Below are 15495 nucleotides of genomic sequence, written 5' to 3' on the forward strand. Positions count from 1 at the left end.
CACACAAATAATGCAAATAACAGCCATCAAGCTTGTGCCATCAGTTAGTCAGTCAGTTTATCCTTTTATATGTATAGAAAAAAGCAGGTTCAATACCTTAGTATTGCTGTAAGTAGATATATAACCTGAAAAATAATATGTAAAGTAAAAAGTTTGTACACATTTTGTACCGAGTTATAATGAGGCTAACTTTACCTACAAGGCTACATGCCTACGCAATTACCCCTCCCTTTACTTATTTTACTTATAACATGATTACATAATTCGATAATGTTTTATGAAGGTGCTTACCTACTTATTATAAATAATAACCGCAAGTTTGTCCGTGTAGAAAGATTTTAAAAATTCTCATGAGAAATATTTGATTTTTCGGGATAAAAAGGATTCTATGTCCATCCCCGCGTCAAAACGGTTAAAAGAATGAGCCGTGAAAAGCTAGCAAACAGATGGACAGACTTATTTCCATAGAATTTAAGCTATTTCAGGGAAAAAACTGTACGTCGATAACCTCGATTTTTCAAGTTTTACACCAGTTTTTCAAAAAAATAATTGTGTAAACTGTACTATTATTTCGCCTATGAAGAATCTTTGTAAGTACTCGTACGTACGTACGTACATAAAAAGTAAAAAAGAATTTAGTTACAGCAAATTCAGGAAACGTAAAAGCGAAGGAAAGAAATAAGTAAGGGTCAAATTTAGTTATTCCTTTTCTCTGACTTCAAAGTCAAAACCAATTAAAACTAACGTGAGAGGCGGCGCACCGCTTCTCTTGAAAGACCTCGGAATAAGGATTTGCGTTGAAACCAAAGCCTTTGAGCGATTTTCGATGTAATATTGAAGCTGAGTCGAATCAAGCACTTTGTGGCGGCGAGTAGATTAACCGTCTAAAAAGGGTGCAAGGGTGTTTTATCTTTAATCATTTTTGCCCTTAAGAACTTCTCATGACACGTATTTCTCCTTTATTTCGGCTGTTTTTTTGGTTAGTCAATAAAATAAAGAATACTATAAATAAGAACGTGTGTTTGTTTTGTTGGTTTGCCCTTCGATCACAAAGGTGGAAAAGATTGATGTGATTTTTGGGCCCTTTGGTGAACCAATGAAAAAAAATGGCCACCGAACCAAAACATTTTTTTAAACTTATTTTCATTTAAAGATCTTAAATAGGCAGAACAATGCGATTATATACGAAAACGCGAATGTGGGAATTGGTGAACCGAAATGTCTAATAAAGACAATGCCCGTATGCATGCTCGCGGACTACTTTAGTGGTCCGCGCACCCACGCACTAGGACCCTTTGGATGGCCAAACTAATTCTTTGGGCAAGGTAGCAAATAGGTAGGTGTTTGTTTCCATTTTAATGATATAATTAATAATACATACCTACATCATTTTATGTATTTTGTGATTATAGTAATGACTCTTTAGCTGTAGTTGATTATAGAAAGTATAGTAACGTGATAAAGTTCTTACCTACGTTTATTTTTACTGTGATATGCAGATTTTATAGGTGAAGCGATTGCAGTTAACTTTTACAGCTGTAGCTACGTTTGTCTTTTTATTTGGCTACTTGCCGAGCTGCATAAAAACTGCATTTGGAATGAGCGAATTTATCTCAATATTTGTGGCTAGATTATAGCTTTAGAGTTACATAAAAGAGGGATATATATGAAAATCTCTATATGAATAATAATTAAACATGTTTGATTGCCAAGTTTATAAAGAGGTAAAGTTTGGATGTTGGAGGTAATCTTCAAAATTACTCATCCGATTTCAAAACTTTTTCACTGATAGATGGCTACTTCATTCTTGAGTGCTATGGACTATAAATTACATATCTATCACTAATATTATAATGAAAACATTATGGAGAACACTCAGACATGCAAGTTTGTCATTTCAAGCAATGAATTTTATTTTTACAAAATATAGTAACTATAGTTATATAAAAGACTAGCTGATGACCGCAACTTCATCCGCGTGGATTTAGGTCTTTAAAAATTCCGTGGCAACTATTTGATATGTAGTTTATGCCACTCTCCAGGTATTTAATTATTTTCATGCCAAAAATAAGTCTGTGCCTAGTTTTCATTCGAATCGACCGTGTTTTACCGCAATAACAGCGAAAACTGCTGACGCCGCGATCCGACCGCGCCCGCGCCGCCCGCGCCGGTCGTACGTGAGGCACAATGACCTAGTTCCGCGTTTCGTCGCGTCAGGTTTATTGTAATAGCAAATAATATAATCAACGCTATACTACTCGGTTCCTCCAACTATGGCCGATACAAAAATAGAATTAAGAACGGAAACTGAGCATTTGCTTTTCAAAGCATTTTCAGACAAAAAAGCAGAAAATGAGAAACTTCAAATTATAATTAAAAAAATGGAGCAGCAAATTTTGGATCTTCAGAAACAAATAAAGCTCTTATCTAATAAAAATAACGACCCGATGGATACTACCGAAAACAAGGAAAGTTCTGATCCATCCGTTCAATATCATACGGACGAAGAAGAACTTGCGCAAGAAACAGAATGGATAAGAGTAAAGAGTAGGAAAAAGAGGAAACTAAGCACGTCACCCATTCTGTCGCAGAGTAGAGAATTCGAAACATCAAATACAGAAACGCGTAAAAATGAAAAGAAGAAAACTAAGAAAGTACCACTACCCCCACCTATAATGGTGTCCGGCGTGGAAAACTATCAAACCTTTTTTGACTTACTCTCTGGAAATCTTCCCGAAGCCTCATCAGATTTTACATTAAAAATGATGAACGCAAAGAATGTCAAAATAAACGCTAAAAATGAGGATGCCTACCGAAACTTGACAAAAGTTTTATCTCAAAATCAGTTTTTGTGGCATTCCTATGAGAATAAACAAGAAAGACCTATTCGTGTCATGGCTAAAAAATTGCCTGCCTCATGCCAGCCCAAAAGAATAATTGAAGACCTCCAAAGCAAAGGGTACAAAATAGAAAATGCAGTTAACAAACTAAGATGGCAGAATAAAGAGCCGCTTAATATGTTTACTCTAACATTTAATAATGTAGAAGATATAAATAAAATTTACGACATCAAATACATCCTAGGGTGTAAAGTTGAAATTCATCCTATAAAAACATCAAAACTGGTACCACAGTGCAAAAAATGTCAAGCCTATGGCCACACGCAGAAATACTGCGCCAGGGAGGCTAGGTGTGTAAAATGTACTGGAAAACATTTGACACGAGACTGCTCCAAGCCAGCAGAAGAAAAACCAAAATGCTTACACTGCGGTGAAGCGCACCCCGCTAACTATCGAGGTTGTATGGTTGCCAAAGAAATGCAGATTCTAAAAAATAAGAAACTTAAAAAATCATCTACATCTTATCCTCAGAGTTCATCGAAACCTGAGAAATCTACTGATCCTCATGTAAATAAGACTAAGGAAGACACGAACAAAAGTGAACACCAAACTTATGCCCAAAAAGTTTCTAAAAATTTGCCAAGCACTCAACTGCCCCAAATAAAAGTGGAAAGCAAACTGGATGAAATTCTTAAATACATGTCCTCGTTCGACGAGCGATTGAAAAAACTTGAAGGTGGTGCTAATAAGGCTACCAATAAGCTGAAAAAATGAATAATATGCTTAAAATATTTGCATGGAACTCAAACGGACTACTACAACATCAACAAGAGCTACAAGTAGTCCTAGATACACAAAAGATTGATATCGGTCTAATATCTGAGACACATTTTACCAAGCAATCATTTATTAAATTTAACGGTTATAAACTGTACCATGCCATACACCCAAATAACACAGCAAGAGGCGGCAGTGCCGTCATAATTAAAGAAAATTTGTTTCATTATCAAGAATACAAATTTGAGGAACAAGAAATTCAGGCAGTAACTGTAAAGGTCAAAACTACAAGATACGAATTTTCCATAGTAGCTATATATAGCCCTCCAAGGCATTCAATATCAAAAGAATATTATGTCAACTTCCTCGAGAAAATTGGAAATAGATTTATTATTGGAAGGCGACTTGATTGCGAAAAATACTTATTGGGGTTCTAGATTGACTACTACAAAAGGTAGAGAACTCTTAAGTGCTATTAAAGATCAAAAATGCGATGTAATAAGTACAGGTAAGCCTACCTACTGGCCAACAGATGCGATGAAAATTCCAGACCTAATTGATTTCTTTATTTATAAAAACATATCATCAAAATACCTAGACATTGATGAAATGTTCGACATGAATTCAGACCATTCTCCTATCCTCTTAACGCTAAGTGATATAATCATATATAAAGAACCTTATCCTGTACTTGTAAACAAAAATACAGACTGGGACAGCTTCAAAATGGATCTGACTAATAATATTAACTTAAATGTGCCGCTTAAAAGCTCGGAACAACTAAACGAAGAAGTAAGAAAGTTTATGTTAGATATTCAGCTGGCTGCTTGGAATAATACACCAAAGCTTAGAAAAAAGCCCCAAGGACTGGTTGCTTATCCCAAAAATATCCTTGAACTCATCATTGAAAAGAGAAAGCAGAGAAAAAAGTGGCATCATTCGAGATCTCCCCTTGATAAAAGGGTGTTGAATAACTTGACTAAGGCTCTAAAGAAACAAATAAAAAACTTTAACAATTCGTCAACCTACAGTTATCTTCAAAGCCTTACAAGCGAACGGAGCACCGACTATTCACTTTGGAAAGCCACTAAGAACTTAAAAAGACCATGTTTGCATATTCCTCCAATCAAGGAAGAAAATGGAATGTGGGCAAGAAATAGTGAGCAAAAAGCTAAAAGATTTGCAGAATATCTAGAAAAAATATTTCAACCAAACGAAGGAGAACACACTGACTTTACTACAATTGAAACAAGTCAAGAAAACACTCCCATTAAACTGGTCACACCTAAAGAAATACTTAATATAATTAATAAATTGAACCTGAAAAAAGCTCCAGGATATGATCTAATTACTACAGAAATCTTGCGAAACCTTCCAAAAAAAGGAATCGTTAAATTAACGACGCTGATTAATGCAGCATTTAGAATGAAGCACGTCCCTGACTTGTGGAAAGTTGCAGAAGTAATTATGATCGCCAAACCAGGAAAACCACCAAATGAGGTTACATCATACAGACCAATTTCTCTGCTACCAATTATCTCAAAACTTTTTGAAAAGCTACTACTCAGCAGATTAAAACCTATATTAGATGAAAAAAATCTGATTCCCGACCATCAGTTCGGATTCAGGGAAAAGCACTCGACAATCGATCAAGTTCACAGAATAACGAATATAATTGAAAGAACACTAGAAGAAAAGAAAGTTTGTTCATCCGTATTTCTCGATGTAGCACAAGCCTTTGATAAAGTCTGGCATGAAGGTCTTGTTCACAAACTTAAAGTATTACTCCCTCAACCATTCGCAAACATACTTGAATCTTATATATCCGATAGAGTATTTAGAGTGAGGCAAGAGGAAGCCTACTCCAAACTCAAGGAGATCAAAGCTGGAGTACCTCAAGGAAGCGTTCTAGGACCTGTCCTGTATCTCCTGTATACCTGTGATCTTCCACAACCTGATCATAATACCATCGCTACTTTTGCCGATGACACTGCCATCATAGCTGTGGGTAATACTCACCAGGAGGCGGCGGGAAAAGTACAATCAGCATTAAATGAACTCCACAAATGGACGAAAAAATGGCGAATAAAATTGAACGATTCCAAGTCTACCCATATTGATTTTACGAATAAAAAACCGAACTATCACCCTATCTATATTGACCAACAAAAGATACCTTATGCTAATACGGCAAAATATCTTGGAATGACTCTTGACAGCAAGCTACGCTGGAAAGCTCATGTCAAGAAGAAAAAAGAAGACCTAGAGATAAGGTACAAAAAATTGTACTGGCTCATAGGTAGAAACTCTTCACTATCAACACAAAATAAGAAACTCTTGTATAAACAGGTCCTAATGCCAGTGTGGACTTATGGTATCCAGTTGTGGGGTTGTACCAGAAAAAGCAACATTCAAATAATACAGCGATTCCAAAATAAAGTACTCAGGGGTATCATCAATGCACCCTGGTACGTCAGAAATGAAGACATTCATCGCGATCTTCAAATGGACTTCGTGGACTCGGTTATTAGCAAACATGCTAAATCCCACGAACGCAGGCTCCATCAACATGTGAACGTCGAGGCTATCCAGCTCCTCGACAACACAGACCTAAAACGTAGACTTAAAAGGACTAAGCCTTTTGAGCTAGTGTAGTTATAGTGTTAGTGCAGTGTAAAGAACACAAGAAAGAACAAAGTGAAAATTTAGTGCTAATGCAATATAATGAACACAAGAACAAAGTGTCATAAATAATAACTAACGATAAACTAAGAAATATGTCAATGGACGGACTCTTAGACATAAGTACTTTTATAAGTTTAGGTTAACATAATATTACTTATTAGCTTTACTCGTAGGCTAGATTGTAATCTTAATAAAGTACTGCTGTCAGTACTTTATGGTCATTAAAAAAAAAAAAAAAAAAAAAATGCCAAAAATCACGAAGGACAAACCAACAACCACACTTTCGCACAATTTATAATAGGTAGTGATTTATTTTATTTTATTTGAATACGTCATAAGAAGAGGCTTAATTCCAGTCACTTTCCTAATGTGTGTATTACTTTTAGTGTTTTTTATGTGTGGTTATAAAAGACCTAACCAATTTTTTTATAACTTCAAAAATAATGTATGAGTACACTTAAATTAAACTTCTTTTATTTTAGTTCATAAATTTGTACCTACGTGCAAAATTTTGTGGCGATCGGCATAAAAATAGAGAAGATACTTAATATAACAAGTGTAAATTAAAAATTTTCAACACCCCCGACCACGACAAATCATTTTCAAATAAATAATTATGTATATCTAGGCAACGCCCATCTTGACAACTTGACATTTGTCAATTGACACTTGAATATTATGAACCTAACGGTTATCTAACCTTCTTTTCTACAAGAAAACTAGAAAATAGCTGATAACTTTTAAACGGCTGAACCAATTTTTTTGGATTATAGCTAAGAACACTCTCGATCAAGCCACCTTTCAAACAAAAAAAACTAAATTAAAATCGGTTCATTCGTTTAGGCGCTACGATGCCACAGACAGATACACAGATACACAGATACACAGATACACAGATACACAGATACACAGATACACAGATACACAGATACACAGACACACAGATACACACGTCAAACTTATAACACCCCTCTTTTTGGGTCGGGGGTTAAAAATAATTTTTGGTAAGCACATAAAATTTTCAATTGTCTATGATTCGGATTCGATTGAATGTAGAATTAGGAGGCGACAATGTTATGTTCAGTACAAAATCATTGAGTAGGTACATAACTATGTATCGAAAACCGCTACGAAGAGTTTAACACACAACTGTTTGGAGAGAAACAAAAACTTGTTGCGTCTGAATAAGTCCGCTCCAAAAAATTCAGACCAAAAACGAGCTAGAAATGTTGAAAGCATTAATTAGCCGCGGTCACGAGAATCTTCCCCGAGAACTGTTTGCTTAGTACGAGATTTTATATCACAACGTTCATAGAATTCGAGATTTCATGGACTTTAACCGCCTTTTTTTAAAGTTCAAGTATTTTACAGTTCGTCCATATGTCCAGCTAGCGCTCCAACCTCCAAGTAACACCCCAATAACTCAACAGTTAAAGAGCGGACTGAATTTCGAAAGGTCGGCGGTTCAAACCCCACCCGTTGCACTATGGTCGTACCTACTCCTAGCACAAGCTTTACGCTTAGTTGGATGCGAAAGAGATATATATAAGTCATGATTAGCGTGGTTAATATTATTAAAAAAAAAGCGAAAACGTTACAAAATTAAAATCGATGCTATTGAAGTTTTGACTTTAAATTTAGGGCTTTTAGGTCTATTTTACTTTGAAGTTATTGTGTTTCGATTTCGAATTTGGATGAGATGTCTTACACTAAGCACACTGTCCGACGCAAAGTAATTAATTAGAAAACTTCAGTCTTCTGAGTTCTGTTATACTTTCTGAAGCACTTTTAGACTTCATTTTCATATTGTTGTGGTCGTCAACTCGTCATTATCTTTTAACCAATAGACGTTTACTGCTACATGAAGGTTGAATGTCTTGCAAATACCTCCATATTAGAATACTTTTGATAAAAAGAAAGTAAGTAAGCCATAATAGCCTAGTGGTATATTTTCTCCGCCTCTTATTCGGAAGGTCAGGGGTTCGATACCAGATACGTACCTCTACCTTTTCGGACATATGTGCTTTTTAAGCAATTAAATAATAAATATCACTTGCTTAAGCGGTCAAGGAAAACATCGTGAGAAAACCTGTATGCCTGAGAGTTCTCCATAATGTTCTCAAAGGGGCCTAAAGTCAGCCCAATTTGCAATTGGTCAGCGTGGTAGACTATGGCCAAAGTCTTCTCGTTCTGAGAGGAGACCCGTACTCAGTGAGTGAGCCAGTGAGGGGTTGATCATGATGATGATGATTTGTTGTGGGCTCTTCTCAGACTTGGGCGCGTTTGGAACCCTCGTAGCTTTAGTTGTAAGTCTACGTAATTAATTATCACTACTTATATCAAATCTAACAAATCCTACAAACAAAAGATGTACAATAGTACTTACCTACTTTGAATAAAGATTTTGACTATTGTCTTTTGAGGATGAAGTTATTTCATAATAAAAGCGCAAGCTATTCTATTCCTTACTGGTGCCAAAACGAAGTCCTTAAAATTCTGAAGTTTGCAAAGATCTAGAAGTTCGGCAGAACCTCTTAGTATTCGGCAGAATCTGTCATAGGCATTTTTGAAACTGAAAACCTTCCGTGCACTTATTGTTATATTATCTACACGTTAAAGTGCAAGAGTTTTGCAACTCTTATTTGTATTGTGGTGGTATTAAAATGGTGCCCGAATTAACTGAATTACTGCACTTGCAGACTTCAGGCAATATGTCACGTTCGCCGTAGAAGCAATTTGTCTTGAAGTCGATTTGTGGCTGCACCGTCTGACTAGAATAATTTAAATAGCACTCGGTCTTTCACGACATTCGCTACAATATAGCGCTTAAATGAACTACCAAATTAAGCGAAATTGTACATGCACCTATTTAATTTAATTTTTCAGGTGCTAGCATTCCGATTTTACCATTTTTGGGTTCCGTATCTCCAGAGAAAAAAGAACCCTTATAGGATCACTTCATTGTCTGTCTGTCAGTCTGGCAAAACCTGTCAAAGGAATCAACAAGGTACTTTCCGTTGGCTTAGAATCATGAAAGACAGGCAGCAATGTCTTATAGGACAAGTAAAGGGAAAAATTCGAAAACCAAGAATTTGTGGTGAGATCACCAAAAATTACTTAAGTAGTGTTATTTCTTGTACCATGGTACGGAACCCTTCGTGTGCGAGTCCGACTCGCACTTGCTTGGTTTTTTTTATTATGGACTGTGATACTTTCCCGCAGTAAAAAACAGCCAATGAAATTCAGAACTCGGAATTCAAGTCTCTGTGTCAATTAAGATCTGAAAATAAACGATACCTGTCTTTAAGCATATAGAAAGAGATACACACTTTCTTATTCATATTTCGTTTTTAAAACTTTAAAAAATAAGACGTAGATTTAGAAATTGAATGTAAAGAACATTTCCACCTACTTGCTGTTCATAATCGACTCATCCGTAGAACAGAGTTCCATCTACAGGATTGATAGTTTTCAGTAGAGGTAAGCGAAGTTGTTGACTTGTGTAATTCTTAAACAGTGAGACTGGGGATTTTGATTTTTTGGTATGTTGTAACAACGCCCTAGTCTAGTTAAATGCTATGTAGTGTATATTTCTTATCCTCTTATTTCACGAGATAGTGAGTTTCATATCAACATAGGACGTTTTATAGCGGAAGAGCGGGGGTCCGTAGTGAACATTGTACGTTGCTTTACGGAGACGTCTGAATTATGTGACGTTCTATATTAACATGGGTCATGTTTTGTTGGAATTACCTATTCCTTATGAGTCCTTTGTGAATAACATCTTAAAATTTTTAAACATAATGTGAGCTATATGATGACTACCCTCCCATGTAACTAAATAAAAAACAAGCCATTATTAAAAGTCATTTATTAATTAAAAAAATCTCAAAACAAATAACAAAACTGAACGGCAATCACATCACAGTTAGGTACGGTGGTACTTAAAATTAGCATAGTTTAAAACTTACAGATCTATGTACCTATAGGAACAATGCGTACAGGTAAAAACATACTTAACAACAATTATTGGAATACACTTTCGCGATCAATGTCTCCTACCAATTACAATCCGGGTATCTTTAAAACAAGAGTGAATAGGCACCTTCTAGGTAAACGCGTCCCATCTTAGACCACATCATCACTTTCCATCAGGTGTGATTGTGGTCAAGCGCTTGCCTATAATTAATAAAAGAACAAAAAAAAAATTACGTATACCTAAAACTGCTTTGGTGGCATAAAAGTTAAAACGTAAAATAGTAATTAAATGGCATATCGTATCACAGCATGGTAACTAGTTAACCTATATGACTACGGCATGGACTTAAATTAGCAATCTTAAACTTATAAATGTACGTAAATGTTTATCATACAACATGAAATACGTATATGGAGATATTCAGCCTTCATAACAATCAGTCTTATATATACAAGAGTTAATGTAGTTCTACAATAACATCTTTAAAAGAAAAGAAAATTAAATTCGAAAAAAAAAATTAAAATCGGAAAGAAAAAAAAAATTATTAAAATCGGTTCGTATTTGGCGGACTAATCAAGTAATAAACATACAAAAAAAACATACAGTCGACTAGAGAACCTCCTCTTTTTTGAAGTCGGTTAAAAAATAAATATCTAAAATGTTTCTTACTCCGATAAATTTTCTTCCGATTCTTCAGAAACATCAATAGTGGTGTGATGTGGCAAGGAGTAAAAGTAAGGATGATATTCTGAGGGAATAACTTCCGAGCGGCACATATCCATCAAATCTTTATATTTAGCAGCTGGAACCATAATAGGTTCAGAATATGCAGGTTTTAGTTGAGTTTGTATTGAGTTCCTCGTGTTACTGCGAATCACTAAAATACTATAATCTTGTTGAGTCAGGTCGTATTTAAAAAACAGTTTGTTGGTATCACTACCGTCTGCATGAACCTCTCGAATTTTACTCCAGTTAATTTTCTTGCCCTTAATGTCTTTCATCCAAACCTTATTAATAACAAGACATTTAAAGTCAAATACGTCATTCTGGGTTATGTTGCGAACAACATAGGGTTCTCCTTCATTCTTAGCCCATCTTACTAATAAACGCCATTCATGAGGGGCATATATAGTTTTGGTTCGAGAAGCTCTCTCGATGACAGAGTGGACACTGTCCCCCTCATTTTGGGTGTGTCCTTTCTGTAAGAAGCGGTGTGTTATGCATATGTTGAACTTTTTTGCTGCGTAAACGTACATTGAAAATACAAAGCGGTTACGATTTTGGCCAGCACAGTTGTCTGACCAAAATCGAAACTCTTTGACCCCTTGGTCAACATTAGTCTGGATAAAATCTAAGAGGCAACTGCTGACTTCATTTGCGCCACGTTTTGCCACAGATTCATCCCACATATAGCAAACGGCCTTCCTTTTACCCATGTCAAAAACTGTGAAATTAAAAGAAGACAGCTTTCTCTTATAGTAAAATATGTTTATATTGCCATGAGGACACTGCAACACTTTTTCAAAATCAAACACAGCAGTAACCATGTTTCCATTTGACTCCTCAGCGTATTTCTTATCTTGGCTTTTTAAGTTCCTTGCGACCTTCTTATTAGTCTGGTGTTCTTGAAAAGTTTCTTTTTCTTGGTCCGTTGGATTCTTTTTCAATCGGAAAACGTGGCATTCGTCGCACTGATCTTTTTTGGGAGTATGAAAAGCTAGATTGAAGTTTAAGTTGACAATGTCACGATACTGACGTTCCTTTGTAGCCTTAGACGTGTATTTATCGGGGTCGAACCATTCAAGGTATAATTTGAACATTTTGGCAATACTTAAATCTCCTTGTAGGTAAAGCTTCTGGCTATTCTTGCGTATATAATGTGATTCAACAGGGGCAAATGCCCGAACATGGTCACAAACACTTAGTTTCATAGCGTCATCTATAACGATCTTATGACTGTCGTGGCGACCCCGTCTGTCCTCTTCTAAAATAGCACTTCCATCGTACTTCTTCCATGCAGTCTTTAAGATACGAGTTGAAACGGCAAGAGTATTAATGAACATAGTTTGGCATACTTCAGTTTTCTCGCAGTGAGATTCGCTAGAACCTGTGATCAGCGGCAGATAATACTTAAAAGTATGTTTTCTATTATTAGGAGTGTCTTGATTCAGGCATCTTTTCTTCTTCATTTTATCGGAATATTTGATGATGAAATTCCACTGCATAGCTCGATCTCCCAGTTGCCAAAATTTTGTGAAGCAGTTCAACCGCTGTTGGTGAGATATTTTATCGGGGCATTTGTAACGGCATTTGCATGATGACCCCATCGTTTTTTCGTCTACCGCTATTCCCTTTTTCGTTACATATTTCTTACCTAAGTTCTTAAGGCATTTGCGTTTAAGGTCTGCCCATTCTTTTGGGCGCCTCTGTCGTTTTCTAGTCGTTTTAAGAGTCATGGTGGGATCGCTTGAGTGCGACGTAGCAGGTGAATTTGTGGTGCTAAATGACGACGAAGAAATCACAGCGAATATGTCTGCATGATTAGGGCAGAATGAGCTATCGCAGATCGAATGGGCATTAATAGGAGATGGCATAGGAGTTGGCACTGACAGTTCCAAATTAACCGGGGTAGATCTATGGTGAGGAACTTCTAACAGCTCTTCAAGCTGAATAATTGGCGAATTCTCGAAACTAGAAGGCACTTCCAAAGAAAATGTGCTAGGTTGATTGCTGTAAATATCTTTGGCATACGGATCAGACATGACATTTGGTATTGAGCTATCACAGGTAATTTCTTTGGTCCCACCATCTTCATACAGAACTTCTTCCCATATATCAGCTAGTTCACGACTGATTTCTTCTGCACCAGGAGGCAAAGGTGAGGTTTGTTGTGTCATATCATTGTCATCAACATTCACAGCTGAAATAAAATAAAAACTGTATAATTATTATTACAGGTACTTACAAAGAAATTAGTTTAACAAATCTTAAATAAAAAATCTTTATAATTTTATTATTTCATGATATTTCTAAACGAACAACGTCCTAAGTGATGTCTTTATCCCAGTAAAAACGTCCCATCTTAATATCAAACCAACAAATCGTATCACAGATACCGTAGAAAAACGTTCTATATTCACATGAAACTCTTAAAATATCAATAATGTTCGAATAAAATCGTCCTTACATTTCATAAGACTTCTACTTTTTTGCTATTTATTATTACAGAAAGAAAGAATACTTTGTGAGTAAGCAGTACGCCAATTGTAGTTTCGGATGATTTTCACACTAAAAATGCCTTTCTATCCTCTCCGTCATAAAACGTCCTAAATAAAAATCGATCGCCCACGACGGTTTACTGAGACAAAAATGCAAATCACAGCAATACAGATATAATGTTTATTAATTTAAGAATTTATTAGTGTGTATGGCAAAATAATACAGCTAAAATCGTCAACTTACCAGCATTTACACTTTTTTTCATATAATCAGCAGGAACGTTTGAAAATTTTCTTTCTGCATCAGCTCTTTTAAGCATATCTAACATTTTCTGTGAACGTGACATCTTTAAAATATGTTTTTACATGCAAAACATTTAATACATTATTTTGTTCATCAAACCAAAAAAAATCTGAGCGCATTGACACAAATACGCCATCACTCCAACGAAGAGCGGCCGGACTGACGAGCGGACGGGGCGCCCGCGCCGCCCCTGCTCCCCGCGCGCGGTTAGTTGATCACTTCGTGCGTTTTAATGCGGAGTTAATGTCAGATGGGACGTTATACGATTCTGTATTTCCGAAACTAAACAAGATACGAAAATTCTAAAAACGTACGTCTGTAGAGTTCGTATTCCTTATCGCGTTTAGCTATTTAACTCATTTTTGCTCCATGATCACATCGAACTCTGTTCTACGGATGAGTCGCATTGTTTCTACAATACGCCCTTCTTTCATTCACTTTAAACCGGGATATCATAAAAATATATCATCCTATTAACTTTGATCCGAGTAGCGATTGCGGATAAAAGTAGGCAATTCGTCTGAATTTTCGTCCCCTTTAAGGATCTAATAAATCTAAGTGACGAGGGCTAACAACTTTTAGAGTGGATACGTATTAGATTAGAGGATCAAGATGTAGTTACGTGACAGCCCTGCCATGGCTACGCTCTCAGAATTTTCATTACTGTAAACTGACTGGTGAACTTGCAGTTAACTAAAAATGTAGTTGTGAAAATGAAGCCAATCATTATTCAAAAAATAGCTATGGTCAGAAACGGTATAAATTTTATGTAAATATAGCCCGCTTTACCTATTTCATGAAACAACATGTCTATTTTACCTAACTTAGTTAGATGATTTCTTCAGCTTCTTAACTAGGAAAGTTTCTAGCATTTTAACTTCTTGCTCCTTTTTAAAAGTTTGTTTATAATACCAACTTTATTTTTCTTTCATTCAAAGAAAAATCTTAAACATGCAATTCTCTCAGATGTTTTCACGATTCTAAACATCATGAGGAAACCTGCATGCCCAAGAAGTGTCATATTATTCTCCAAGGTGTATGAAGCTAATCTGCGTTCGGCTATGCGTGGTGCACTATGGCCAATCCATTCTCATTCTGAGAGGAGACCCGTGCTCAGTAGTGACCTGGCAATGGGTGGATCATGATGATGATGACAGGAAGTGGGAGAATACCAGGTATCTCTGTGGTGTGATGAATCTGGTTTCTAAAAATAAAGATAAGCTCATGGAATAGGGAAAACAATAATATCAGAGCAAACAACTCATCAGAACGTTTAGAGTCGACAGGTCAAGAGCTGGAGGCCAAGTCGCAGGAGTGCCAACAAGTTGAACTGCCTACTTTTGTGTTTGGACGTCAAAAAAGTTAAAAATGTAAACCAAAATGAGTCCCTTAAAAAAGAACTCTTAAAATACTGGAAAGCGCAGCTTAAGTGCAGCCGGTATAACAATAAAACAGAGGAGCTTTAAAAAGAGCATTTATTCATGTAGACACATACTTAAAGTCCGTGTTCGTATAAAACTGCAGCGCTTAAATAGTGCATTTCTGGCAACATTTACACTTTGTATCCGTTAGCGATATAAATGTTCTGCTAGATGGGGCCCTCTCAGTACCAACATATTCCAACAAACATCGGTGTCCGCACACTGCCAACAAACTGCTGTGCAGTCAAAGTCAAAATCAAAATCATTTATT

At 36.1% G+C, this 15495-nt stretch overlaps 1 protein-coding gene across 1 annotated transcript; it reads right to left on the minus strand.

Annotated features, from left to right (window-relative positions):
• Positions 1 to 10900: 10900 nt before the first annotated feature.
• On the minus strand, positions 10901 to 14188 carry LOC123865989. The gene is made up of 2 exons (XM_045907246.1): positions 13744 to 14188; positions 10901 to 13201 (listed from the first exon to the last, which is right to left on the minus strand). Exons 1-2 carry the CDS (start codon positions 13844 to 13846, stop codon positions 10947 to 10949), a joined length of 2358 nt encoding a protein of 785 aa, XP_045763202.1. The 5' UTR covers positions 13847 to 14188; the 3' UTR covers positions 10901 to 10946.
• Positions 14189 to 15495: the final 1307 nt, after the last annotated feature.

Source organism: Maniola jurtina, chromosome 6 (assembly GCF_905333055.1).
Source record: "Maniola jurtina chromosome 6, ilManJurt1.1, whole genome shotgun sequence".
NCBI classification, from domain to species: Eukaryota; Metazoa; Arthropoda; class Insecta; order Lepidoptera; family Nymphalidae; genus Maniola; species Maniola jurtina.